This window comes from Drosophila albomicans, chromosome 2L (assembly GCF_009650485.2).
Source record: "Drosophila albomicans strain 15112-1751.03 chromosome 2L, ASM965048v2, whole genome shotgun sequence".
Lineage (NCBI taxonomy): Eukaryota > Metazoa > Arthropoda > Insecta > Diptera > Drosophilidae > Drosophila > Drosophila albomicans.
The window spans coordinates 29886979-29913085 of record NC_047628.2 but is presented as its reverse complement, the minus strand read 5'-3'; the positions used below and the strand labels follow the sequence as shown (position 1 = coordinate 29913085).

Below are 26107 nucleotides of genomic sequence, written 5' to 3'. Positions count from 1 at the left end.
TTTATTTATTTATAGTAACAAATTGCAATGTCAACTTAATCACCGTACTCTATTAGTTTGCTTCCATTCTTTGTGTGTTCGCACTCTCACTCTCTCTCTCTCTCTCTTGTTTTGTGAGTCTGGACAGCAGCGAGATTGTGTAGCCGCCCCATTGGCAAGGCAAACTTATTTTACGGCTTTATAGAAAGTCATTATTTCTGTGCTATTCAGCTTCGTTCAGACTTGTTGTCGTTTGTGCAAAGTCACCGTCGCTATCGCCACCCAATAAAACAAGTTAATTAATTAATCATTACTTTTTTGGCAGCGCAGTTCTGCTTTTTTTCGCTTTTATTGACGTTATTTCGAAATATGGGGAAAAAGAGAGAGAGACTGGGGGGAAGAAGAGGTGGGTTTGATTGAAAGTTAGAGCGGGTCGAATTGGATTACAATGCTAAAACCGAAACTGAAAACACTTATGCTAGTTTTGAGCTGGCTCTCGACTACGAGTTACGAGTACAAACTACGACTACAGCTACGAGTTTATTTTGTTTATTGTTTATTGGCTACAACAAATCGAGAGACATACACATACACATATTTACTTAGTATTCTATATAGTTGTATGTATGTATATTGTTTGTTTGGTGGCAACGCGTCCCTATGCATCACGAGATGGATGTGGAGATGGGAACCCTAATGCACTGGCTGGATAATTAATCATACGAGTATTGTGCTCGACTAACCCTATGGAACTATGTTGTATTGCTCACTGGATACCGTAGATGGGGGCAAAACCACCACGAAGACGACAACGATTGGCACACAAGATAAAGAGAGACAGAGATAGAGACAGAGAATGAGAGAATAAACAGAATTAATAATCGAAATTAAGGAGCCTTACGATTTATGCAACTAATGCAGCAAAAGTCTTCTACTTAGCCTATGAAGAGAGAGAAACTCTAGGATTAACTTTTTGGGGGCAATCACAATAAAGAGGCGCGCTGGGGGACGATGACTAGCTACTTGAAGAGGAGGCAAGGGCAAGGATTACGAGTATCGTAACTTAACTAGCGTTGTTATCCTAATGCGTTTGATTGCTTTAAGCCGATGATTGGTCAGTTGCACACGCGCGATTCCCCAGGCAACGTTGCCCTGGGCGGGGCGGGGGAGGACGAGCCGCGTGTCGAAAATAATTGCTTGGTGTTCACTTCTAATTGACAAGGATATTGGGCGGAAATGCTAGGTGGTTGTTCTGGCTGTGGTTGTGTTGGGAGATTTAGGAGAAGGAGTCGGAACTATTCTTAGGCCACCCCATTTGAGGTCTTGCCGTTAGGCGGCTCCTCCGAGTCCAGCGAGAGTCGCGACTTGGCCGCCGTCTCCATGGACTTCCAGTTACCACCGCTTGTGGCGTGCTGCAGTGATATGCGTGGTATGGACTTGCAGCTGCCTGCAATCGTGGATGCCTCCGAGCCACCGCCACAGCGATCGTCCGACTCGGCCAATGCACTCAGACTGCAAGTAGGGGGCAGAATGCGATGGGGAAAACGGGGCGAGCCGCGCACACGCTCCCTTAAGCTCGGTGCTGGCTGCACCATCGAAGGTCGGCGACTGCTAGGCAACTGGAAGTTTACCTTGGTCTCGGCCAGCTTCACGTACTTGCCACCGTCCGCGTCCTGCTCGGCGACGGGCTGCAGATCGAAGCGCTCGCCAGAGATAGTGGGAATAGGCAAGAAAGTGGGATCCTTGGTCAGATGATCGAGATGAGTGCCACTCTTTGTCAGCGAACCGCGATGCATGGGCTTCAGGTGACATCCATTGGAGCTGCTCTCGATGGCCAGGCCGCTGCTACCGCCTTCGACAGGATTGGGATTGCTGTAGATGGCGTTGCACGACGCCGTCTGTGAGGAGGGAATCAGGCGGGTGAACAAACCCATGTGCGACTTGAAGGCCGCCTTAAGACCCTTCTGATCGGCCAGGCTGGCAGTGGAGCCCTTGTTGCTGCTTGCCGTGCGCGAGAAGATGCCACGTAGGCGATTGATGAGTCCCGTCTTGGCCTCGGTGGCCTGCTGATGCGCCAGCCGTAGATTAATCAAGTCCTGGGCAGGCAGGCATGCCTCTTCCAGCTGTGGCTGCGAGGCAAAGGTGACCGAGCGTCGCATCGGGATCTGCATGTACTCTGCCGATGGCCAGCTGGCACGAGGAATAACTGGAGGCAGCACCGAGAGCAGTAGATTGGGTAAAATACCCGAGATGCTTGGCGTGCGAGATTTATTGGGCAATGTCATGGGCTGGGAGAGGCCACTAGTTACTGTTAATTCCGGTTTGAGATGAGCGTGACCCGTCAGTAGCGAAGTGGACGACGAGGTTGTGGTCGAAGCGGTGCCCAGGCCAGACTCGAGCAGACGCTCGAGTTTTCTAATCTCCGCATCAAGTGCTTGAATCTCCTTTTTGTACACACGATTCTGAACCTCGACGCGATACTGAAGTTCGCGTCGATCGTCGACCACAAAGCGACGCGTGTTGCACTCCATCTTGAGGCCCATGCTGTGTATAACTGGATCAATGATGTCGTCTGCGAAAGAGACAAGTAATCGAAGGAACACTTTGAGGAAACCTCTCCCATTAAGCTTCACTTACTGCGTGCCCAGATGTCGTGTAGCTTCGGTATGAACAGCAGACAGAGCGTGGCCGTTGTCGAGGTCAGAATGAGAGCAGTTATCGTAATGAAGGCGAGCGTGACACGCTCCGATATGAGGTTGGCCAGGACCACAACAATGGCACTGGTGATGACCACACTATAGACCGACACGCCGATGTACTGCGAATCGTTGAGAGCGGGAATCTTAACGTGACGCGTTTCCCAGGCCATGTAGACGCCCACGACGAGCAGCAGACCCTTGTAGGCGTAGAGGACACTCAGCCAGGTCTGTGTGTGTTGGGAGCGACATACTTCGACCTAGTTTTTGGAGAGGGAAACAACTTAGAACGTTGCAGTCGGATGGGACCGACTGAGGAATACCCGCTACCAAACGTAAGAAACACAAATACGTAAAACTTTCACAGTGTCTTCTTTAAAATTTATGGAGCTGGTTGTATTGTCATTAAATTGTTGTCCGCTCTTTTTGACGGACTCACAGAGAGAGAGAGAGAGAGAAGTTATAGTACCCTTGTATTCTATGCGTAGCGGGTATAAAAACAAACTGAGCACACACACAAAACGAAAACAAGACACATTAGGGAAAAGGAAGTCGTTGAGGGATGCGAGTCAATTTACAGACACGCTGTAGAGACATAGACGGAGAAGAGAGGGGAGAAAGAAGAAGAGAGTAACACCCACCTGCGGCTGGTAGACAACGCTCCGATCAATGGCGCTGATTTCGAGTGTCAAATTATGCAAATGTCGTTCCATGGGGTCGGCGACGACCCAAAGAGTGACGAGGAGAGCGTCGACAAGCAACAGGCCGCACACAAGCAGAATTAGCTGGATGTCCTGCAGCATTTTGTCCTTGAACACGCTGCCAGTGCGTGTGAAAATGCGGTGCACCCGATATGTCTTGGCGAACATGGAGCCGAAGGCGAGCGAGAAACCAGCCGACAACAGATACACGCGTGCCTATGAATGAGAGAGAGTGAGAGAGATAGTAAAGCAGATTACAAGCGAGGATGTGAATGTGAGGAGATGCGGTGTCATGTTGTTGTGGATTGAGGGCCTAAACAAGTCATCAATGGCCAAAACGAAACAACAACGGAGCAACAACAGGGCTCAAAGGAGGCCAGCTCTGTTTTTGGCTCTCAAAATTTATGCAAAATAAAGAATATCACAAAAGTTGTGAATTTTCCCTGTTCCTGTGTCATGTGTTTGCTGTTGTTTTACCCCCGCCCTGCTCCTCTCTCAATCTCTCAATCCAGCCATTACAACAAGCCAGGAAAAAAAAGAGAAGAGGAGCAACAACATTAAAACAGGCGGAAGCCACAGCAACAACCAGAGTTACAGCGGACTGTGAATTTCCCTGGAGTGGAATCTTTTTGGCGGTAGACATGCGAAAAAAATTCCGATGACAAGGGCATCAAATTGGACTTTATGGTTCGGGTAGCCAGCTCGGGGCCAGCTCAGCTCAACTCCTGGTTGCAGCTTCATGAAAGTCTAGCTAAAGATTTACTGAGCTGGGCGCCGAAAAAAGATTTTTGCCTTAATATTTGCAGCTATTTATAGCGCGCAGTTTGCACATGCTGGCAATCTGACAAGCTGACAATCCAACAAGCTGGCAATTCACATAAATAAAACAAACACATGAGAGCGCGACTCGAAAGTTGTGTTGAAACTGAAAGTCATATTTGATGAGCAACGGGAGGAGATTGAAACGAATGAAAGTGCCTCCCTTCTGCTGCTTGCATAACCGAAAGTTAAACAAAAGCGAGCAGAGTGACAGCGAGAGATAGGAGAAAGGGAAAGGAGGAAAATTCTCTGAGTTGACTTACCGTGCAAACCGTTGCAAAGGAGTCTTCCGCCGACGGCAGCGTCGAGTGGTCGAGGCCCAGCAGGATGACGGTGGCATAAACGAAGATGCAGCCCACTGCGGTGATGTTGCTCAGCTTCGGGCTGGAAAGTTTAATTGCTCTGTGGAGTAAACGGAGTGGAGAGTGCGGAGGGAGAGACACACACACACACAGAAGTTGAAAGTGCAGAGTAAGCAACTGGGGAATTTATGCATCTAACTGGGACTTGAAACCTACTTGAGCTTGCGAAAGTGAAGATTGAAGGCGAGAAAGGCAATGGCCAGAGCGATGCCCACGCTGGAGAGCGTCGCAATTGTGTAGAACGCCAGGGGTGCAATCGTTACTACACGCAGCTTAAAGATACGCTTCGCTATCGGCACCTGGCCACTATGCCACTTGACCGGTCGACAGCGGGGGCAGCGAAAGTCCAGCGCATCTGTGGCCGGATAATAGAGGGCGATGGGCTCCAGCAAGCCGCGTTGGATCTGATAGAAGGCCGTGGTGCCCACGCGATCTGGCCCACTGAAAGAGACGGGGCCCTGCAGCCAAGCAATTGATTAAGCAATATTCGAGAGAGGAGCAGTCGAGTGTGCTCGACTATGAGATACCGGCTACCTGACTAGTATATTACATTGGGATGTAGATGTTTCAACAGACGGACAGACAGTCTTGGAGAGGTGAGGATGAGCTAGTATTAAAGTCTCTTAGGTTTGAAACTCAGATAATCCTTATTTAATCTTGATATCTTTGCTAGATTCCTGAAGGAGTTTAGCTACGCTTTCTGTTCGTGACAATTATTTGATTTAAATGTAGAAAAAGTTACAATTGAATTAGCCTTCAGAAACCTTATTATTTGTAGGGGAATTGAGGGGACCATTGAATATCAAAGAATTGTGGAATTCCTCTGGGGGTGATTACTTTTTGGCTCACCCTCGTGCAGTTTCGATTATCATTTAAAATATCGTTCAACTTTTCAAGTAGCGGCTATCACACTGAGTTGTGGGAAATATCTTACTGATACGCCGAGGAAGTGCAGCTTGCCCAGCTGCTGCAGAAACTCCCAGGCCATGTCGCTGCGCGTGTAATCGAAGCCGTCCAACTTCGATTGAGCCGCATCCTGACGCCAATGTTCCTCGGCAGCACGCAGAGCCAAGGCGATGGCCCACACTGCATCGTATGTTTGCGGTGCATAGCGGGAGATGGCCTCGGGCAGCAAATGGCTGGACGTGCCACGCCTCTTGCGCTGCCGCTGCCTCTTTTGTGCCCGCAAATCCGATTGTGGTGCTCCTCGCCTGTGGTCCTCGTCGGGAAATTGGGAAAATTGTTTACGCAGCTGTGAGTTGAACATGTGATTGTTCTGCGGGAGTGAATGAAAATTGCAGCGATTAAATAGACCACTCAGTCAGTAGCGAAGTGTTCATTCTGTCTCTCTATCTACAATGTCTCTATTGCCCATTCTCTCGTGCACGCTCTCAATTCTCATAATGAGATTGCCAGCTCATTATGCGCCGCCGATTTTCATGGCGGGCACTAAAACGATAATAAACATTTTATCATGCTGCGCCTACGACTGTCGAGCGAGTTGATTCAAGTCAAGTGAGTGCACTGAGAGAAAAGTTTCGATTCAATTGGGTAAAGAAAATAATATTGTTGAAATTCTTGAATTGCAAAATAGAAAGCAGTTATTTAACTCTTATTGACAATAAGTAATAGTATAATAACCCAGGAAAGTTTTCTTCTTATTAGGTTTTATCGCTTAGCATAGATTTTGTTCAGCAGTCTGCAATGGATTCATTATTTGTCTCTGTGCACTCATCGCCTCGAGCTACTCAAATCACATGAATCATTTTTATACTGAGGGGCAGCAGTGGGGCAGGCCAATCTATGTAATCAATCTGCTTACCAGTCCACTGTAGCTCACATTATTTCCCACGATGCTGTTGTGCGTCGTTACAACTATCAGATTCTCCACAGCCAATTGGAGCTCGTGGGGAGTGCAGTGGTGAGGTGACTTCGGGTTCGTCCACCAAGGCGCTCCCATGCTCTCGTGCAGAATCCAGGCGTAGTCGGCACCAAACATGCGTAGCCTGTAGGCTTCGCACAGGATCTGGGGTGCCAATTCCTGCGAGAAGCTGCCGATAATGATGCGTGTGTCCGTCTCCTGTGCGTACGGTCAGAAGGAGGAGGATAGAGGATGACAACATTGTTGGCCATTTGTCATTTTTGTGTCATAGCCCATCGCAAAGTTGGTGTTGCAAACTCACCCTTAGGAGCAGCAGCTGCTCCTTGAAATCGGTTGCCGCAAATGTGATTGTCGCAGCGCAGGAAATGTTGGCCGCCTCCAGCTCGGTGACCAAGTTGTTGACAGCCAGCGAATGGATCTCATCGTTCTGAGAGAATGTCGTCACCGTGCCCCAGCCAAAGCGACGGATGAACGCAATGCGCGCCGGATTGTGAGAGGAGTCGGGAGCCACGGTGCGATAGAAGTACGGGAATTCGCGTCTATCGCTCAATGCTGGCGATGTAGAGCCAAAGGAGACCTGTAATCAGTAGCAGACGAGGCAATTGTTACGCAACCTGCAACATGGTCCATTCCCTTTTGCTTTCCATCCAATCATGGATGGCAGACAAAGTTTGTATTGCCTCGTGTATGTATATGTGTGTGTGTGTGTGTGGGAGTTTCGGTCTTCTGTTGAGGAAGTTGCGCCTCATTTAGTTGCCACATACGCGTACGCGAGTCAGGCAAGCAAACTGAACTGAACTTCAAAGGCCAAACTTAGCATCGCTCGACATTTGCATGCAGCAGGCTCCTAAGTGAATTCCTCTGTTGCGCTCTGCCCCCTGCTCTTGAGTCTCATTCGTATTCACGCATTCCTTGCTATACTCTTGCTTGAGGCAATTTAGCTATTCAGGTCGATAAGCATGAGCTTCTGTGTTAGAGTTATTGATGGTAGCAACTATTATCCATATATGTATGTTTAACATTTTTAATAACTCTTTTCTTTTCTTTCAAATAATCCCTGAACAACTACTATGACAAAATGTGTTGGAAATATATTGAATGTGATACATAAATATATTTATTTTCTCTTTGAAATATATTCATTTGTAGCTGATACAAAACTGTATTTATGGGATTCCTTAAAAGAGTTGTGCACTGCAACTAATAAATTAATTCCTGAGTGAACGTTGAGCTTGGGAGGTAGAAGAAATAATGTGCTTTTCTTTTATAACAATTTGAAATACGTTTATTTTTGGGTGACACATAAATATATTTATGGGATCTCTTGAAACTCTCCTTTCAGATATATTTCCGCCTTGGAGTTTGTTAGAATTATTGATGGGGGAAATCGAGTACATTCTTTACGCGTTTTAAAATATATTTATGGGATTCGTTATCCTGTTTACGTACTGCATCTAATAATTTAAACGCTGACTACAAGAGCATTGGGTCTTCGCCTAGGCCTTAAATTTATTTATGTCTTGTCTAATAATTTGTAGAAGGCTGTTTACTTGAGCGCGGAAATGTTTATTGGCTGGCCTTTGAGCTGCGTGGTATTTATGCTAATCGAGCGAGTCGAGTCGGCACGTGAGTTGATTAAATTTTTGAGTAATAGGCTAATAGGCTCGGGCATATTTGCATATTTTAATCAGTAATCGTTGGGACGTTCACCGCGGAGCGAGCTGAATTAAAGGGAACTTACCTGCACGATGTTCCAGTAGGGAACCACCTTGGCTAGGCTTTCGGTGACCTCCGAGCAGGCGGAGCCCAGCAGCATCATCATGCGTGTCGAGGGCTGTGTGTAGATGGCATGAAAGAAGCGGTCCACGCCCACGCCCGGATCACACTGCAACCAAACAAGAAAGAGAGAGGAGGAAGGAGGAAGGAGTCAGTCACTAGAACGAGTATGTGGGGAACAGAAGCGGGAAATGCTGCTGCTTGACGTGAATCGCGCCATAAAATGCGCGCCAAGATGGCGCAATAAACATTTTTAAAATGTCGACTCTTGACTTTGATAGGAGATGCCGGCTGATATGACTCCTCTCTGCCATCAAAACAGCAAATGCCACGTCCCCGCCCCGCTCTCGCTTCCTGCGCAATAAAAAAAAGTTGATGACAAATTTCTTTTAGCTGCTGCCGCAGCTGCCGTGCGGTTGCAGATTTTCTTATTAAGTTTTAATGTTGCACGCGCCACTAAATGAAAATTCAATTTTGTAATGGAAGCACCTAGTGTTGGTGTCCCTGCTGTTGTCATTGCGGTGACAGCTGCGACTGCGAGTGCCACTCAAACTCACCTGGGTGTCGTTGGTCACCAGCTCGAGTGTGTAACCAGGCAGCAATTTCTTGCGGTTAATGTGCTCCACAGCCATTTTGGCAGCTCCCAGTTCGCTGATCCCATCCGGCCTCGGTCCTCGTTTCGTGGTCAGCTCAAAGAGTCCGAGGAGCACAATTTTGCCATGATTGCGCTGAATCTCGTCGCGCGACATGCGACGTTCGCTCTCAAACACCTGGTTCACTTTCAAATAGCGCTGCTGCTGCCAGCTGCTGAGATTCGTTGTGCCCCCTAGTCCCGCATTGATGGTGGGCAAATTGCTGTGCGAATTGAGCCGCTGCCTTCGCTTCACTTTCGTCCTCGCACTTTTCCAGTTGACGTGCGGCTCTGGACGGTTGCGATGTGTTTCACTGCTAATTGACCCGCCAACAAACGCATTCGAGTCGGAGTCGGAGTTGGAATTGGAGTCGGAATTGGAATTGGAATTCGAGTTGGAATTGTAATTGCTTGGCATTTGCTTAATGGCGTCGCCGCTCGTTGGCAGCGTCAACAACTCGACATTGTGAATGTAGCTCGCCTGCAGCTCGGCGGAAGATTCCATCGCCGCTGCGGCTGCCGCCAGGCCACCGAGCAGCAGCAGCAACGTTAACAGTAGCAACATCAGCCATGTCCAGCAACTGACCTGGTGTTGAGGTCGGAGCTGGAGTTGGAGTTGGAGCTGCTGTCGCTGCTGGCGATATCTCGTCGTTTGGCTCACGTGAATTATGCGCATCCCGGCTGCAATGGCCCCTGGCCCATTAATCACCACGGCATTTGAATTGCTATCTCAGTCAGGATGTGTTGGAATATAAACACTCTCTCTCTCTCTCTCTCTCTGTCTCTATTTGGTTTTTCCTGCTGTGCGTTCACAGCACGTGTAGCACGTCGAGGTTGCGAATGTGAATATATATCGCCTTTTTATGCACTGAGTTTTGCCGACAGGACATGAAGTGTCCTCTTTTCCGCACTCCCGCACGCTTATCGAACGCTTCTCTTTCACACACACACAGACTCTCTTTCTCTGTCTCTTCTCTTCTCCGTCTGTATTGGCGTCAATTTTATCGCCTTTTTATTGGCCTCACTTTTGGTCGTTCATTCATTTCGTTGGCCCTTTGGCCCGTTGCCTTTGCCCGGCTGCCATTATCAGTTCTCGCTCTCGGCACACTGTAAAGCATTTTGCATTTTGCTCATAAAAATATGCACTAGGGCATTTCTACCCCTTCCAATCACTCCCTTCTTTTTCACTCACTGCCATGCAAATGAATGAAAAACAAAAGCGAAACAATAAGCTGCAGCTTCAGCAGCCAATTGCCCAGTTGAGTTGACTCTCGACAGTCGATTGTCGGCTGTTGCCTGTTGGCAGTTGGCTGTTGAGGAAGGATTAAGTCTTCAATGAAATGAAAATATCCACATCACACAAATACTTGTGTCTATTATCAAGGCTATGAATTGCCAATGCTATAGACTTTTGCTGTCCAGATTGTTTTTTGTTTTATTTTTTTTTTTCATTTTTTGTTGGTCCCTTTCCTTAATTCTGGTCGATGATGATGGCTTTACCCATTGCCCAGTTGCCAGTTGTTACTCGCTACTTGCTAGCCAGATGCCCAATTGCCAGTTTGCCAGCTGCCATTATTTTTTATGCTAATGGCTGAGCATTTTCTCGCTTTCATTTGCGAGGCTTTTGGGGGCTACTTTTGAGCATCACGCGCCACAGATTTCTATGTATGCACGTATGCATAATTGTTTCGAGATTACTGAAACACATTCACCCACACACACACACACATTAGCACACACACACATACACCGTATAGAGAAATCTCAGTGCTTTCTTTCGTCTCGTTTCACTTTGGGTTTTTAAAACGAGAATCGCGCACTTTTCCTCGTCATCGTCATCGTCGTCGTGTCCTTAAAATAACTTTTTGGCCCATTTTGTTCTTGTTCTTGGCTTTTGTTTTGTATTTCGCCAGCGTCGCTTTTCCATATGCACACTGCACAGTGGGATGGACGCAAAGGCGGTGGCGAAGGCGAAGGTGGAGAAGGTGGCACGGCCCACATGAACCTTTAAGATTTAAAGCCTTTGGCAATGGTTTTTGTGTTTTTTCGCACAAGCGTACCCTGGTGACTTCTTGCTGCTAAAGTTGTGCCCAGTTGACATTTGCCCCACTGTGCAGAGGCGAGCACTTTCCCCCACTCCGCACTCCGCACTCCCCTCCCCCAAGCCTAGCATCGACTGTTTGCTCGCTCTGTTGCATGTCAGCGGGCTACTCGTAGTTGTAGTTACATTTCATACATTTTACTTTTTATGCTCGCTGGTCTTTCTATTATTCTGCCATATTTCACAATTGTTGCCGTGGTATTTAAACCTGCACTTATTTATGGCCATGCAAGCGTGTGTCGTTGTGTTTCCCTATGCCACGCCCCCTTTTTGGCATATCGCCTGCAGCCCGCACTCCACAACTGGCTGTCGTTGTTGTTGTGCTTGACATAAATTATGCAAAATGCTGCCTGCATTTGTAATTGTGATTACATTTTTCTTTTGCTCCTCTCATGTGTGTGAAATGTGTGTATATGTGTGTGTGTGTGCTCACTATGAAGTTCGTTGGCTTCTTATACATCTTGCAACAGGATTGAGTCTTAGTTTACTTTATTCTTATGCACTCTCGATGCTGTTGCTGAATTGTTGATGCGATTGGATTTGTTATGCAGCTTTTTCAAGTTGACCAAATCCATTCAATATTTAAGCCAGGCCAATAGAAGGACTTTCACTACGATAAGCACAAACAAAAGCGAGCAAAGAAGATGAAAGGCTGAAAGCTTAAAGTGCTCTGCACAAATTATGATTATTATACTCGAATTCCTTTTGTTTATTATACATGATATTTAACTGCGTTATCACAGAGTCTCTGCTTCGCTCTGTGTTCATTTACACTCGAGTTACGACTCAATTAACTGAATTATTTGCCTCTTTTTAATGGTCGTATCACAATATTACGTATACGCCACTCGCACATCTCGCAAAATTGTCGCTCTGCTCCGCTTTTTGTTTATTCGCATTGCATGCATGCACTTGATGTGCTTGTGCCACTCGTATTATTTATATTATTTATTACTTCAATTGCTAATTGGATTGCGCGAAATATATTTTCTCCCACTCGCGTTTTTTATTTCGGTTGTCGGTTGTCGGTTTATGGTTTGGATTGTTTTATTTTTTATTGTGTGTGTTTGGCGGGGAGCAACGAGGGAAAGCACGGCAGGATTGCTCCGAGCTGCGGGATCCGAACGAGAGGCGCACGCGACGAGCTCCAAACCGCAACTGTTGTTCACCATTGAATGCGGGCTGCTTTTCACAAGAACTTTGGCGGATGGAACACAGAAGATTGACGGTTGAAAACGCTGGCAGCGCTGGATGCTGTGATTCAATTCAATTCAACCGGCTTCTCTGCTCTGCATCGAATTGCGCAGGCGTTGAAAAAGCGCGCCAAAATTCATTCATGAAAAGCAACAGCTTGCGGACCCAAGAGGGAGAGGAGCAGGAGAAATTGGGAGAGGACGTTGAGCAACAAGCTGGCAGAGGCGAAACTTTCAGCCTGGGAAATTTAAAAATGTGCAAAACAAGTTTAACTTTAAATTATTCAAATTAATGCCCAACATGAAACTAAATAATTTGCAACTGTCTTAATGCAATATTCATTTATTGTGCGCCAACTGAGCGTGGGATCCAGGGAAAGGAATGGAAATGACAGGAGGAGGACGGACAACACAAAAGCACGAGCTGCCAGGCTGTCGATGTGCAATACATTTCAGAAATAGACTGCAATTGAAGCTTCAGGACAATGGCGAGCACTCTGACAGCCAGGACACTCTTAATTATAGCTGCATTCGAAGACTGACTTTGCCAACGCTTTCATATAGGAGATGGAGTCTGAAACAGTACTCTGCACGAGTTCATTACTTGAGTTTGCAAACACTTTAAAAAAAGAAAAAACACTTGCGACTTAATATGTGAAAATATCAAAAGAAGAAAGTTTCTTTCTCTTTGACAGTTAAAAATCCTTTTACTCTGGGTATTTCTTCTTCGAAATATGTAGTTCATATTCCATTAATTTAATTTGAAACATCATTAATTGATTGCTAGGCAGATACAGAGCATTTCAACGTCGTTAGCTTTATCTCTTCAGCTCGACACTTATATAAATGCAAAACAAGTAAGAAAGATATAATCAAGTGTGCTCGACTGTGAGATACTAGCTACTCATTGTGAATAACAGCGAAATATTGCGATATTCATTTAAAAAATATACCAAATATACCTAAAGTATACCATATGCTATTTTAGGTATATTTATGTGGTACTTCAGTCAAAATATACCATAGAGTGTAAAATATACCAGATTGTCAGCCAATGCAACTAAGACCATCTCCTGGAGGCTCAATGTTATAATACCCTTCTACCCTATAAGTAGCGGGTATAAAAAATACTTGGAATTGAGAGCAGTTGTTTCAGCTGTTGGCCTTTACTCTGCTGATTGCTTCTTCACCATTTGGCTGAAGAAGCATAGCATAATTTGATTTTTTGATTTCTCTGCAATTGAATGCATTCAGCTTTCAAAGCAAAATAAACGTCGAGAAAATAGTAATTAATATTTGCACTTTGGCGTTGATTCAGCTGCAAAATTGAGTTGTTTTTTCATGAGCTGAAGGCTAAGTAAACAAGCTAAAAACAAACGGCAAACAACAAACAACAAGCAGCAAACAGCAAACGAGGAAACGGCAAACAACAAACTCAACTACAATTTACACACACAATTTCCAAATAAAGTTTGCCCCCACTGCGGCCAATCCATTTGGCGTGCACTTAGCCCCAAAACGAACCTTTGCCGGAGGTGAAAAGAGAAGAGAGGAGGGAGGCTATGGCTGGGGGTGTGAACTAAAGGCAACAACTTGCGATTATCATCGCTTCACTTGAGCTTGGCCCCCATGCAAATTTGATGCAACAGCGCAGCAGAGCAGAGCAGCAGCTGGAGGAGCAACCACTCTAAAAGGCATCCTCCAGCCGTTGCCTAGCTACAGCTGGAACTCGAAGCTGGAAGTGGGATGCTGGGCGGTCTCTCTGGAGGCAGCTGGGAAATGTATATTCGACAATGCGCATACTTTACTTTCTTGTTGTTGTTGGTGTAGTTGTAGTTTTAGTTTCTGGACCCAAAGAGTGAAGAAAGAATGCGAAAGCGGTTGCTGGCTTTTGTTTTCCGCGCTCGTTTGGGGCCCAAAGTTGAGGCTCAAATAAAATGCAATTACACCGCAAAACTCAATTTCAAGTGTCAAAAAGTTGCGCTGCACTTAAGAAGTTAACACAGAACAGTCTTCCTATCTCTTCCCTTCTCTCTCCGTCTATGTCTCTATCATATCTCCTCTTTTCTAACTGTGTCTAGGCTTTTGTTTGGGCTTTTCCATTTCCATTTGGCTTGGAAAATGTGCAAAGTGTCTCGAGTGTAAAAGGCAAAATGGTGGCCAACAAAATAAAGCGGATTACGTTGAGAGCCGAATTCCCCAAATATGATGGCCAACATGACAGCTTGCCAGCCTTCCTGTCTGTTTTCCTACCTCTCATTTCCGTCTCTTTCCTCTTGTATAATGTGTAGGACACAAATGCGTGATATATTAGCCGTGTTTTTGTATCTGTTACAAAAGCAAAACTAATTTCCAGACGCCGCCCCCTACAATCCCAATCCCCGGCGTCATTTGCATTTTAAATGAAGCTGCCAACTTTTTAGAAGCTGCCGTGTCGCCTTTTAGAGTCGGAGAGTCATAACTTTGTCGAGACGTTTGCGCTGAAAAAATCAGAAGTCAGCAAATACGAATTTCGAATTAAATGCGATATTTAGAGGAGACTGAGACTGCGACTGCGACTCGTTATCGCACTAGCATTCGTGCGAATGTGTTTGCCAAGCAATCGATCAGTTAAATTGATTTGCCAGCTGTGTTACAATCAATCGAAAAGTTTGCCAATTGCGACACATGGCACAAATATGTTACGTCGCGTATCGAAGTCGTTGTCTCTCCATTGTGCACTGTGTTCTATACTCTGTATGTGGAATTGACTTGGCAAACTGAATAAAGCGAGATTTTGAATGGAGATAGCGAAATTTAAGTAAAGTTTTAGTGTGAAGAACTTTTGTTTTGTTTGTAAGGAAAATAGGAAACTATTCAATAAAATATATTATATTTTCGACTAGACTAGATTAATGAACAATTGGCATCAACCGTTTACTACGTTTTCTTTAATTAATAAGAATTTTTGTACAGCTTGAGAGCGCTTGTGTTCCAACTTTTATAAAAATTAAATAGGATAAATATGGGAAAATTATTTTGAGAGCACATTTCGTTTAGTTAAACGTAGGCTAAATTCTCTCAATTGCCCCTAACTACTACTGCGATAGTATCAAAGGGTATTCAAGTTTCGTCACTTTGCTTTTGCAACTATTCTTGGTTTGTTTTCATTTGATTTTGTTTTGTTTAGTGTTTTGTTTGCGGACACTTGGCAAATTGGCAGTTGGCAGCTGGCAACTGGCACTAACTGAGCTGAGCTGAGAGGAACTTGCTGCCAACTGAGAGCAGAGAGTAGAGAACTGCTAGCTGTTTGGAGCAATTTACACGTCTCGCTTGTCGTCGCACGTGGCGTATGCGTAATTTAGTGCTGCATACTTTGCGGCTCAAATTTGCACTTTTGTGACTTGTTTAGCTACACTTTGCTGTGTGTGCTCTGAGCATTTCTGTGTGCTGTGCTGTGCTGTGTGTTGGGAGTGTGAGCTCACACTAACTGAACAGCACTTAAAATCAGGAATTCAATTATCTCCGAGACGGAGGAGAACACACACTGGCAGAAGGGAGTTGAATGCTGATGCTGATGCCATTTTGTACGCACTTTTCACACCTGCTGCTTGCCGCTTTCAAGGCCGCAGCAGCTGAGACTGAGAGTCGAGAGTTTAGTTTTCCTTTACCCAACTCTGTTTTGTCTGACAGCTTTTCGTTTTTTTTGTGCTGTGTGTAGCGTGGGACAACAATGGGGGATTCGCTTTGTGCCGGGGATTACATTCTTTTGGACGAGCACTTCATCTGCCCAGATAACAACACAGTGGGAGGAGAGTGAAGGAGAGAGTTGGGTTAGGGTATCTCAGGTATCTGGAGCATCTAAATTAGCGCCGCTTTGGGAACAGTTTAATTATAATTTTTATTTGGCTGCAGCACAATTTATTTATCCCTCCCCCCAACAAATTAGCTTGAAAACAATTAACACCTGTTTTGTCGGCTGCTTTTGGCATCTACTTGAAACTAACAAGACCCCCTCTCCCTCTCCCTCCGCTGGTCGCCAACACATTTCCTGGGTTCAAATTGCCGCCGTTTCACGCTCGCGTTGTAAATGAAAAAAGTTGCACAAAAAACTTTTCAAATTACAACGGAAATCCGTGAAAATCCTTTTAACAAAGCAAAACAGGCGGCAAAACACAGCAGAGGAGGTGCTGTAGGTAAATCTCTGGATGTGGGTTGTGTACGACTCGGAGAATAGCATATTAGTGACGTTCCGCCGCTTCAACAACGACAGCAACCGAGACATCGTCGATGATGAACACGGCCTGATTATGATGGCGGTTTTTCACGGTCCTCGACTTCAACTTCGAGTTCGAGAGTTCAGTGAAGCAACACGTGCGTTTTATCCTTGTCCAAGTCACGGCGTTGCTGCTCCTGAAGCTTATGAAAATTGGTTTAGTTGCTTTCAGGGGAACGTAGGAACGTCAAGAAGGCGTGGCAAGGGAAAGTCAGAGTTCAGCTCTAGAGCGCGAAGCAGTTTTCACAGCCTCTTCAGATACATTTTCGAGCACTTTCAAAGTTTATTTATTGGTTCTCAGTCTGCAGCTCTGTCTGTATGCGAATGTGTGTGTGTGTGTGTGTGCTGGTTTGAGTATTCTGTGTGTGAGTATTTGTGGCTCACTTGACAGCCACTGCTGCTGCTGTCTGCTGGTTGCCATCGACGTGAAGCTTTTAACTTTTAATGAAAATATTCAATTTTCAGGTGTTGCACATATTTAAAATTGTTGAAACTTTTGCGCCAGCTTCTCGCTAGCTTGACAGCTCAGCTTCTTCTCTAAGTGTGTGTGTGTGTGTGTGTATGCTTAATGCGTGTTGGCCTTCTTGGTTTGGGCCAAAAGTTGTACTCGCAAAAAGCAGCAACCTCTTGGTTCTCTTGAACCAACAACGGGACGAAAAAATGAAGAAAAACTTTTAAATATTTTAATATTAATTAAGAGAGAGAGCAGCAAAATTGGATAATTTGCATGCTTGTTGCTTTCGTTGTTCTTTTTGTTGTTGTTGTGGGGTTCTTTTGCCTGCTAATTGAATGAGATTCTTTTTGAAAGTTGATTTTTTGTTTGGCTTTTATTGGGGCAAGAGCGAACTAAGGACGACAGACGAGAGACGATAGTCGAGGGGGAGAGAGAGAGACAACAGACGATGGTTTATTGAATTAGCAACCAAGTAAATCGGTTTTTGTTTGGGGCCGCAATCGGAGTCAAAATGAATGAAAACATTAGCTCAATTCGTATCGAATTTTGGCCAGCAAATTGAAGTTGATTCAATTTTCGGCAGCCGCTGCAGTTTTAACTCGATTGCCACATTGATTGACGGCTTGTGTTTGCCTTTGGCTCTGATTTTGATTCTGATTCTGATTCTCGCTCGCTTTGATTTGGTTACGCACTCGTCGTCGTATTCGCACTTGATTCAGATACAGTTGAGTTCTTGTCTCTCTGCTGATGATGTTTTCAGTTTAACGCTGCCCGAAGAGGAAACACACACTGCTCCTGCCAGATGCTGCGTTGGCTGCTTTTATAGTCCGCCGTGGAATCATTGAATGAAACTCGGCTTCAATTGGCTGCTTTCAATCGAATTTCTCTCTCTTAGCCGGCTGTAAACAAAGGACAGCTGTTGGCAAGGCTTGAAGGAAATGCCCTGTGTGTGGGAGCTTTTTGCTTAGCGAAGACAAGCACTAATATTTATAGATAAGCACTTGCTATAATTGGCAAGTGGCTGCCATACATTGAGGGCCAATTCGCTATAACCAAAGAGAAAGCGCATGAGCAGGGAGAGTCGTAAGAAAGAAAGAGAGCGTTGCATGTGCAAATGTGCGACAGGGATGCACCGTAAACAAAACGAAGGCAGCTTTCGTTGCGTTCGGTTCGATTGTCCGTCTCAGCGCGAGAAAGAGATGGGTCGTAAACAAAGACAGCTGCTCGGTGTCATTGTACTGCTCGGCGGAGCGCGCGCGGTTGCTCATTGAACAAAAAAAAAGAAAACACTCTCATTGAGCAAAAAAGGGGACAGCAAGGCGACTGAGCTTGTGACTACCACAACGACGATGACAACGTGCTCTGAGTGGGTCAGGTGCAATCTCTGTTGCTGTTGCTGTCGCTGTTGCTGGCCCCCCGCCCAATAAAAATTGAATGCGCCAGCTGCGCGTGACTTGACTTTTTGCGGCCAGTGCAATTTTTAGAACTGACCCCTAATTGGCTTTTGACGGCATCGAAGAAGTGGTGCGCGAAGGGGGGAAGTCAGCTTTAAATCGGTTTACTGGCTGATCGCTTGACTGGCTCGATTCACTTGCCACTGCTAATGGCTGCTAATGATTATGACCCATCACGCAATTTGCGTGCTCATAACTTATGTAAATTACCTGTCTCTACCTATTTCTCTCTCTTTGTCTCTCTTTTTGGCTGTGGCTGATTTATTTTTAAATCCTCGTCGAGTAGAACGATGGCATATTTATTTTTAAAATTACAATAATTATGATGACAAATGTGAATCGTATAAAAGCGCTCAATCTTTTGTCTTGGCAGACGGGGCGTATGCGTAATGTGCGCCCAGAGTCGCCAATTTTCCACTTATCGAGGGAAAAACAAATCAGATTCACTTGTCATCAATTACATCTAATGCCCGGATGTTGCCACATACTTGGTTCATGATCGTCAATAGACAGCTGCTGTTCACTTTGCACTCGTGTCGCGCCAGACTCTCGACTTAAAGTGTGTCAAAGTGCATTAAACAATTGCCATTTGTTTTTGTTTTGGGTGAGCTGGGCATGTGCCAATTGTGCTCAGGGGCGCACCTCCACGGGGGGTTTGACATTTGTGGACGTCATTAGACTTTTGCTCTTTCGCGTTTGCCAAGTCTTGGAAAACCCTTTGAAAATGCAAATGACAACGCGAGCAAAACAAAGCCAAAGAAATGTTGAAATACTTGTAATTTGCCAGTTTCGTTTGCCAGCAATCGCCCAAAACAAATGTGCTTTTCCCAGTTCACTTCTTGTTCAATTGCCGAGCCTAACAGACGCGTTTCTCACAAAGAAAGAAAACAGCTGGCAAGTGCGCCGATAAGTCTGCTGCGATAAATCTACTATATATCGAGTATATATATCTAGCGCATAGTTGAGTGTAAAGATCGTCAGTTGTCGGGTCGATTGCGAGTCGACTGGTTACGCGTCTTCAGTCGAGGTATTTCGTATTTCTGTTGTCCGGTTGTCCGGAAGTTAAGATACAGTCACGTCACGTCACGTAACCGTTAACACCTCAAAGCCAACCACAACGGACGAGGCAAGAACAAGTTAAGCTTGTTGTTGCTTCTGCTTCTGCTGTTGCTGCTGTTGCGGTTGCCGTTGCCGGTTGCGTCGTGATTGGAGGAGAAGGAGAAGGTGTCGCCTACTTGACATAATTGAATTTGCGGCGCAATAAACCGCAAAGCTGTCAAGCGGCGGCGTTCTTCGTTCGGCCTTGTCATCCGTTAAACTTTTGCTCCAGGTTGAAAGCCAGCAACACCAGTAAAACGGCTACAGCGGTGCAACGCATTCTGAAACTGTTGATGCAACAGCAGCTGAAACTGCTGCGCAAGTTCCTGCAAGTGACTGCGACGGCATTGTCGAAGCGTTAAGCATACGCAGCGTGGTACAGAAAAAAGAAAAGTTAAAGAAAGTTAAGTGTTTCGGTGTGAATTGTGAAGTGAAAGTGGCAAGTGCAGAGCGTACTTTAGAAGGGAGTGTGGCAAGTGGCAAGTGGATAATAACCAGCTCAACCCTGGGTAACTTGTGGCTAATCGTTAGAGGTAAGTCCAGTGGCGATGTCAGCGTCGGCGGCTGCAACAGCAATGTAGTTATTAAAAGCTCATTTGCGAGACGTGCGAGGGAGGAGAGTGGAGGAGAAAGGGAGTGAAAGACAAGGAAACACATTAGAAAAGAAGGTTAAATTTCAAGTGGCAATTGACAACTAAACGACGAGAGAAAGGGAATCTCTCCCTAATGACCTTCGCGAGGGCGAACTATCGTGTCCAGCGGCAATTTACAGAAATGGATTGAGCTTAATTGAATAAGCTGTCAATGGACCGTAGAAATGTTACCACACTCGATTAAGTTGGCGCCAATTGAGCTCTGAGAAGGAGGAGAAACCTCAGCAGTCACAGTAGCAGCAGCAGCAGCCAAACAAGGCAATGTCAAGTTCAAGTTCGAGGTGGACCACAAATAGATGTACCAATAAATCGCCACTGACAGCGCACCAAAATTGAAATCACAACTAAATTGAGGAGGATGCCAGCCAACTAAGAGAGAACATATCGCGCAATTATCTCATCGAGTGGAAAAGAGAGAGAGAAAGGAGAGAGATCAACATGTTCGTCATGCAGTTGGCACGGAATTATGGCGAACAACCAAATTCAACCGGATCAGGGCGATCCGTTTGACATGTGGCATAGTTAAATTTGCATTCTATACTCGGTATGTGTAGAATAATTATGCCCTAAGCAATTGAATGTTTGCAGCTTGGTTCTTGGATTCGTGCCCAGAACAACGGCAGATTTCTTGATTTATTATGGCTGACAGTGCGATAGATCGATTGATGAGCAGAATGACAAAAAAACAGCAAAGGTGACACTGCATCTTCCTGCGCCCCCCAAATCGCATTTCAAGCCAATCGATTGGTGCCAAGAAAACTCAAGAAAAGTCAAAGAAAGGAGCAACAGCGTCATCGTCGGCTAATCAATTTTTGCTTGAGTCGTTTGGGAATTTTCCGCTTGATGATAATTATGAGACCGTCAATCAAACAGTTGCAAGTTGCGTGCCGGTTCCTGTTTCCCTCTCACTCACTCTCTCTCTCTCTCATTCTCTGACGCCATAATGAGAGCAGCATGGAGCAAAAGGGAGAATGAGATTGAGAGAGAGAGAGTGAGAGAGATAGATTATGGCACTCAACAACTTTGTGCTCCGAGGGCGAAAGCATAAAAAGGGCACGATAGCGCAAAGAGTCGCGCATTCACAGGAGCACGCTTGAAGGATACAGAGCAGAGCTGAAAAGACATCGAGAGAGGAACGGAAGTAGGAAGCAGGAAAGTGCATAGTGAAAACGAAAGCTGAAAGTTTAACGCTTTAAGAGGCAAATCTGTTAAAAAAAGTGCATGAAAGTGCCACCAAGTGATTAAAAAAGCAGACTTGAAAAGCGCATAGCGAAAGTGTCTATTAACAGAGCGCAACTCGAGTCTCTAAAGTGTGTGTGTGTGTAGAAGTGTGTTTGGGTGTGACACAGATTCACTGAGCACAAGATTCACCAATTTGCAGCAAACCGCATCCGCATCGAGCTAAACCGAGTTGAGAGCTGAGTTCTGAGGAAATATCGATTAGTTGTTGACGAGGTGACGAACACAGTCGCCGGACCAGACTAGACCAGAAAGAACTGCCAGTCAACTGAGGAAGAACTGACGTCGAAGGTCGTCGTTGAATTCTAGGGGAAGCAGCCAGAGAAAAGCCACAACAACGGAGCCGTTAATTAAGCGAGATTTGTGGTTAGGCGCAGTCCGAGACGCCGCTAACAGCGCAACGCGAACTCTGACGGCCAAAAAGACAACACCGCATCGGTAGGATAGGAGTTGGTTGTATTCCGGACATCGAGACACCGCTGAACAAATGGCTTACTTAATTAACATACTCAAGTTCAATGTGAAGTACTTAAAAAATCAATAATTGCACTTGTCTGTCAGCACTGTCCAGACACACACAGACAGCACAACCCACAACACACATCACCACCAACCAACATCATCAATATTAAAGTAATTCGAGCTGAAAAGGATATAAAACTCGTTGCCTCTCGCTCTCCACCTCTTCCTCCACCTTCTGCCTCTGTCTGTTGATTGGATTACGCTTGCTATCTCGCTCGCTCGCTCGAATTGTTGTTGCCTCTGTTGCGCATTGTCGCCTCGTGTCCTCTCAATGGAAAAGACGGAGAAATTTTCAGATTACCTCTTCGCCAAAATGGGACCACCGAATGTGACGGCAGCTATGCACGGCACCGAGCTGCCCCCCAAGACAACGGAACGCAGCGATGCCCCCTTGGAGTTGACGGGCTATAGGAAATGGCTGAGCGACAATCTCATGTTGCTCGTCACTCTCTCCGGCGTCCTACTCGGCGTCCTGCTGGGTGAGTACACAATTGTGGGCATTTTTATGGACAACTCAACTCAAGGATTCTCGCTTCACATCATTAGGGCTCTCGTTGCGTCCGCTTCAGTTGCATGGCGACTCCATAATGCTCATCTCATATCCGGGAGAACTATTTATGCGCGTGCTAAAGCTCATGATTCTGCCGTTGGTCATCTCCAGTTTGATTGCCGGCTCCGCCAGCCTCAATGCCAAAATGAATGGTAAGATTGCGTTGCGCACGCTGATCTATTTCGCAAGCACATCGCTGTTTAACGCCGCCCTGGGCATTGCTCTGGTGCTGCTCATACATCCTGGCAATCCGGATCTGCATAATGCGGACGATAGGGCGACGGACAGGAAGGCGGTGAAGCTGTTGGACAGTCTCTTGGATTTGGGCAGGTAAACAAACGAAAAATCGCGTGAAAGTCGCGTGTTTGAATGTTCACTGCTTGGTTGGAGTAATTGTCGCTCGTAAATCGCGTGTTATTGAACTACTTTGCTTTAAACTGCTTGCTCAACTATTTGTTTCGTAAGCAGTTAATCGCACGCAAATCGCGTCAAAACCGCGTGTTTAAAACGCGCAAGAGTCGCGTGAAGTGTGCACTGCTTAGGCGATTACTTGTTGCGCCGTGAACTGCTTGAACCACTACTTGCACTACACACCAACATACTCAAGCAGTTGCTAACTCCCATCCGCTCACTGCTTGCAGAAACGTGTTCCCCGACAACCTGTTCCAGGCATCAATTCAGCAGGCGCACACCGTCTATTTGCCCAAGCCGAGCATGCTGCGCAGCCTTAACGAGACGCTTAACGACACCGCCGTGGCCCTGCTGAATGGCGGAGTGGAGGCACAGCGTCAGCGACTGGAGGAAATCGAGGAGGTCGTCCTAGTGCGGGATGTCCAATATCGCAGTGGCACCAACACCCTGGGCATAGTGTTCTTCTGCTTGGTGTTTGGCACATTTCTCGGCACCATTGGCCAGAAGGGGCAGGTGGTGGTGGACTTCTTCGCCGCCGTGTTCGAGGTGATCATGAAGATGGTGACTTGCGTGATGTGGATGACGCCGTTGGGGATAAGTTCGGTCATCGCTGGCAAGATACTGAGCGTGGACAATCTGAGTCTGGTGATGGCGCAGCTGATTTGGTTCATCATCACGGTGGCCATTGGCGTTGTGATCTATCAGTTCATTGTGATGCAGGCGATTTACTTTGTGTTTGTGCGACGCAACCCATTCAAGTTCTACAAGGGGTTGATTGAGCCCATGCTAACCGCATTTGCCACCGCATCAACGTAAGCTCTAACTGTCACCTTCTCTCTGTCTCTTTGTCAAACTTGGAGAAGATTTCTCTCTCTCTCTCTCTCTGTTGAACGATTAACATGTTACAAGTATTTTTCCTTTTTTTTGGTTACAAATCGTGTTTGATTTGCCCTTCTTTTAATTTTCAAACACTCACAAAACTCATTCGAAAAAAAAACCACTAAATCACAATACAACGAAAAAACGATTAATCGAATTGAACTCCAACTTCGATCGATCTGGCAACGACTGCAGCGCCGCCGCGTTGCCCATCACATTCCGCTGCATGAACGAGAAGCTTCGCATGGATCCTCGCATCACTCGCTTTGTCCTGCCCATCGGCTGCAACATCAACATGGATGGCACCGCTCTCTTTATCTCCGTCGCCTCCATCTTCATTGCCCAGATGAGCGGTATGGTCTTGGGCTTTGGCGAACTCCTCACCGTCCTGCTGACTTCGACCGCAGCCTCAATGAGCTCGGCCAGCGTGCCAAGTGCTGCTCTGGTTCTGCTGCTCGTCGTGCTCTCAGCCATCGATGCGCCCGTTCAGGATGTGACGCTGCTCTTTGCCGTCGACTGGTTCGTGTAAGTGGATTACCTAATCTGTGGTTATAGAATAAAATTATAGACTGCTCCCCACAGTGATCGCATTCGCACCACCAACAACATGCTAGGAGATTGTTACGCCGCCGCCGTCGTCGAGGAATTGTCGCGCAAGGAGCTGATGGCTTTGGATGCCGCTGCAGTCAATTATCAGGTTTATCTAACAACAATTTCTATTGCAACCTTTTGCTAACCGTGAGTTAACTGTAGGATCTAACCGTTGGCACGCCGAATGGACACCATGGTGGCCTCTTAGAGGGACAAACGGAGCTAGAGGCTTCCAGCAAGAGCGTCATGTCCGATGCCGTCGTAGTGGACATGAGCGCCGTCATGAATAATGTGAATCTTCAACAGGAGCACAGCAATCGACGTGTTTAAAGATGTCGAAATCCCCATATTTAATCAGAAGAAGGATTAAAGTCCTTAAGAAACTAGAGAACCACCAATAGACCACAGTGTTCCCCACAAAACAAGCAAAAGAAAACACAAAACACACCTTTTGATAGACGTTTTTGATTTTTGATAATTGCCAATCAATAGCATCAATCACAAAACTGATTGTGAGACTGTCAAGCAAATGATTTTTAACAAAATCCCACCCCATAAGTTTCTCTTTATAGCTCTTTACTTATATGGTATAATATATTATATATACAGACGTGATCGCATTCGGATCGAATGTGTTGGACGCAGTTTTCCACAAGGTCTGACCAAAATATCAATTGCAATTACTTAGCCACACATCGATTAAGATCGATGATAAACAATTACCAAACCCAATTACCAATTACCACTAAAACATATATTGTAGTAGAAGCAACCAAATATTATCGTAACCAAATATTGTAACCACGAAACAAGAAGAAAATATGTATTCGGCATGCCGAATAAATGAAATACTCTTGCAGTTTAAAAGAAGGAAATATTTCCCTCCTATATTGATTTTACTCTACTTAAAATGTAATTCATTTAAATTTCTGCAAGGGTATTACGTAAAATCCAAGACGAAGCTAAATAATTGACGCCTTTTTTTAGATTGCCGACTGCAGCTCACAACGAGCTTGGGAAGCGATGATTTATCGACTTATCGATATGTCCATCGATTGTAACCTTAAGTATTCGCATGTTTGATTAGTTTGCTGCGCTAAAACGGATATTTGCCTATCAACATGGCCATAAATCGTGAAATCGATCGAAACCGACTTGACTCGAGTTGAGTTGAGTTGTTTGGTAAGTGAATGAATGAATCATCTACGAGTTCATTTAAAATGCAACGTGTAATATTCACGCCTGCAGCCAAGAGCCGCAAGTGGTTTTGCCCGGTCGAAACCAAATCGGGCTTATATAATTACAATACTATATAATGGTCGCAGAAGTACCTATAGCGAGTACTTATAAGCAGCTACAATTAGAGCAGGGTTCGCTTTGTTGCTGGCGAGATAAGAAACACTCGCATGACTATCAGCTGTGGCTGCTTTATGAGTTGAGCTCAGCTCAGTTCAGTTCAGATCTTTGCCTTGCAGCGATGTCAGGTGTCAATCCGCCATACAGAGACAGAGACAGCGACAGGCTCGGAGACTCGCCCGCCGACTGACTGTCTCGCTGACTGAACTAACTGACTGAATGTCTGCCTCACTCTTCGCTTGCTGTACTTGAGCCCAACTCTGTGCAGGTGAATGAATCAAGCGCTGAATAAACAAATGAGCTGCACCACAGACAATCACACAATATTCATATGTATCTGTGTGTGTGGTGTGCTGTGTGCTCGCTCTGTCGGCACAGCACCACATATCAAAAAAATATTGTAGTCGTATTCAAAAGTGCGCAATTGCAAGCCCAACTGTCGACGTTTTCTGCTTTTTTGCCAACTGTCTGCTTGTCCAATTGTCCAACTGTCTCACCTGTCCAC

At 45.7% G+C, this 26107-nt stretch overlaps 2 protein-coding genes across 6 annotated transcripts; one reads left to right on the top strand and one right to left on the bottom strand.

Moving 5' to 3' along the window:
• Positions 1 to 278: 278 nt before the first annotated feature.
• LOC127565163 (gamma-aminobutyric acid type B receptor subunit 2) lies at positions 279 to 12168 on the bottom strand. 4 transcript variants are annotated; one of them, XM_052002460.1, is made up of 11 exons: positions 11666 to 12168; positions 8773 to 9953; positions 8181 to 8324; positions 6741 to 7016; positions 6380 to 6637; positions 5492 to 5833; positions 4714 to 5015; positions 4459 to 4597; positions 3317 to 3592; positions 2617 to 2935; positions 279 to 2551 (listed from the first exon to the last, which is right to left on the bottom strand). In XM_052002460.1, the coding sequence occupies exons 2-11, from the start codon at positions 9520 to 9522 to the stop codon at positions 1281 to 1283; spliced, it is 4077 nt and encodes a 1358-aa protein (XP_051858420.1). In that variant the 5' UTR covers positions 9523 to 9953; positions 11666 to 12168; the 3' UTR covers positions 279 to 1280. The 4 variants fall into 4 exon arrangements, with proteins under 4 accessions (XP_051858420.1, XP_051858419.1, XP_051858421.1 ...); XM_052002459.1 differs by having other exon boundaries at positions 11903 to 12168; XM_052002461.1 differs by lacking the exon at positions 11666 to 12168 and adding an exon at positions 11381 to 11623.
• Positions 12169 to 19158: 6990 nt separating this feature from the next.
• On the top strand, positions 19159 to 25202 carry LOC117565841 (excitatory amino acid transporter). Of its 2 annotated transcripts, XM_034245156.2 has the most exons (8): positions 19159 to 19330; positions 19634 to 19934; positions 22112 to 22294; positions 22362 to 22695; positions 23007 to 23588; positions 23851 to 24180; positions 24238 to 24352; positions 24409 to 25202. In XM_034245156.2, exons 3-8 carry the CDS (start codon positions 22129 to 22131, stop codon positions 24574 to 24576), a joined length of 1695 nt encoding a protein of 564 aa, XP_034101047.1. In that variant the 5' UTR covers positions 19159 to 19330; positions 19634 to 19934; positions 22112 to 22128; the 3' UTR covers positions 24577 to 25202. The 2 variants fall into 2 exon arrangements, with proteins under 2 accessions (XP_034101047.1, XP_034101046.1); XM_034245155.2 differs by lacking the exons at positions 19159 to 19330; positions 19634 to 19934 and having other exon boundaries at positions 21129 to 22294.
• Positions 25203 to 26107: the final 905 nt, after the last annotated feature.

Excerpts from the sequence above, each read along its gene's own strand:
- LOC127565163 (XM_052002460.1), bottom strand. The coding sequence starts at position 9,522 with ATGCGCATAATTCACGTGAGCCAAACGACGAGATATCGCCAGCAGCGA. Across the intron at positions 7,017-8,180 it reads CCTACTGGAACATCGTGCAG|GTCTCCTTTGGCTCTACATC; the intron begins GTAAGTTCCCTT and ends TACTGATTACAG. Across the intron at positions 4,598-4,713 it reads CTTCACTTTCGCAAGCTCAA|AGCAATTAAACTTTCCAGCC; the intron begins GTAGGTTTCAAG and ends TTTACTCCACAG.
- LOC117565841 (XM_034245155.2), top strand. The coding sequence starts at position 22,087 with ATGGAAAAGACGGAGAAATTTTCAGATTACCTCTTCGCCAAAATGGGA. Across the intron at positions 22,295-22,361 it reads CCTACTCGGCGTCCTGCTGG|GGCTCTCGTTGCGTCCGCTT; the intron begins GTGAGTACACAA and ends TCACATCATTAG. Across the intron at positions 24,181-24,237 it reads TTTGCCGTCGACTGGTTCGT|TGATCGCATTCGCACCACCA; the intron begins GTAAGTGGATTA and ends TGCTCCCCACAG.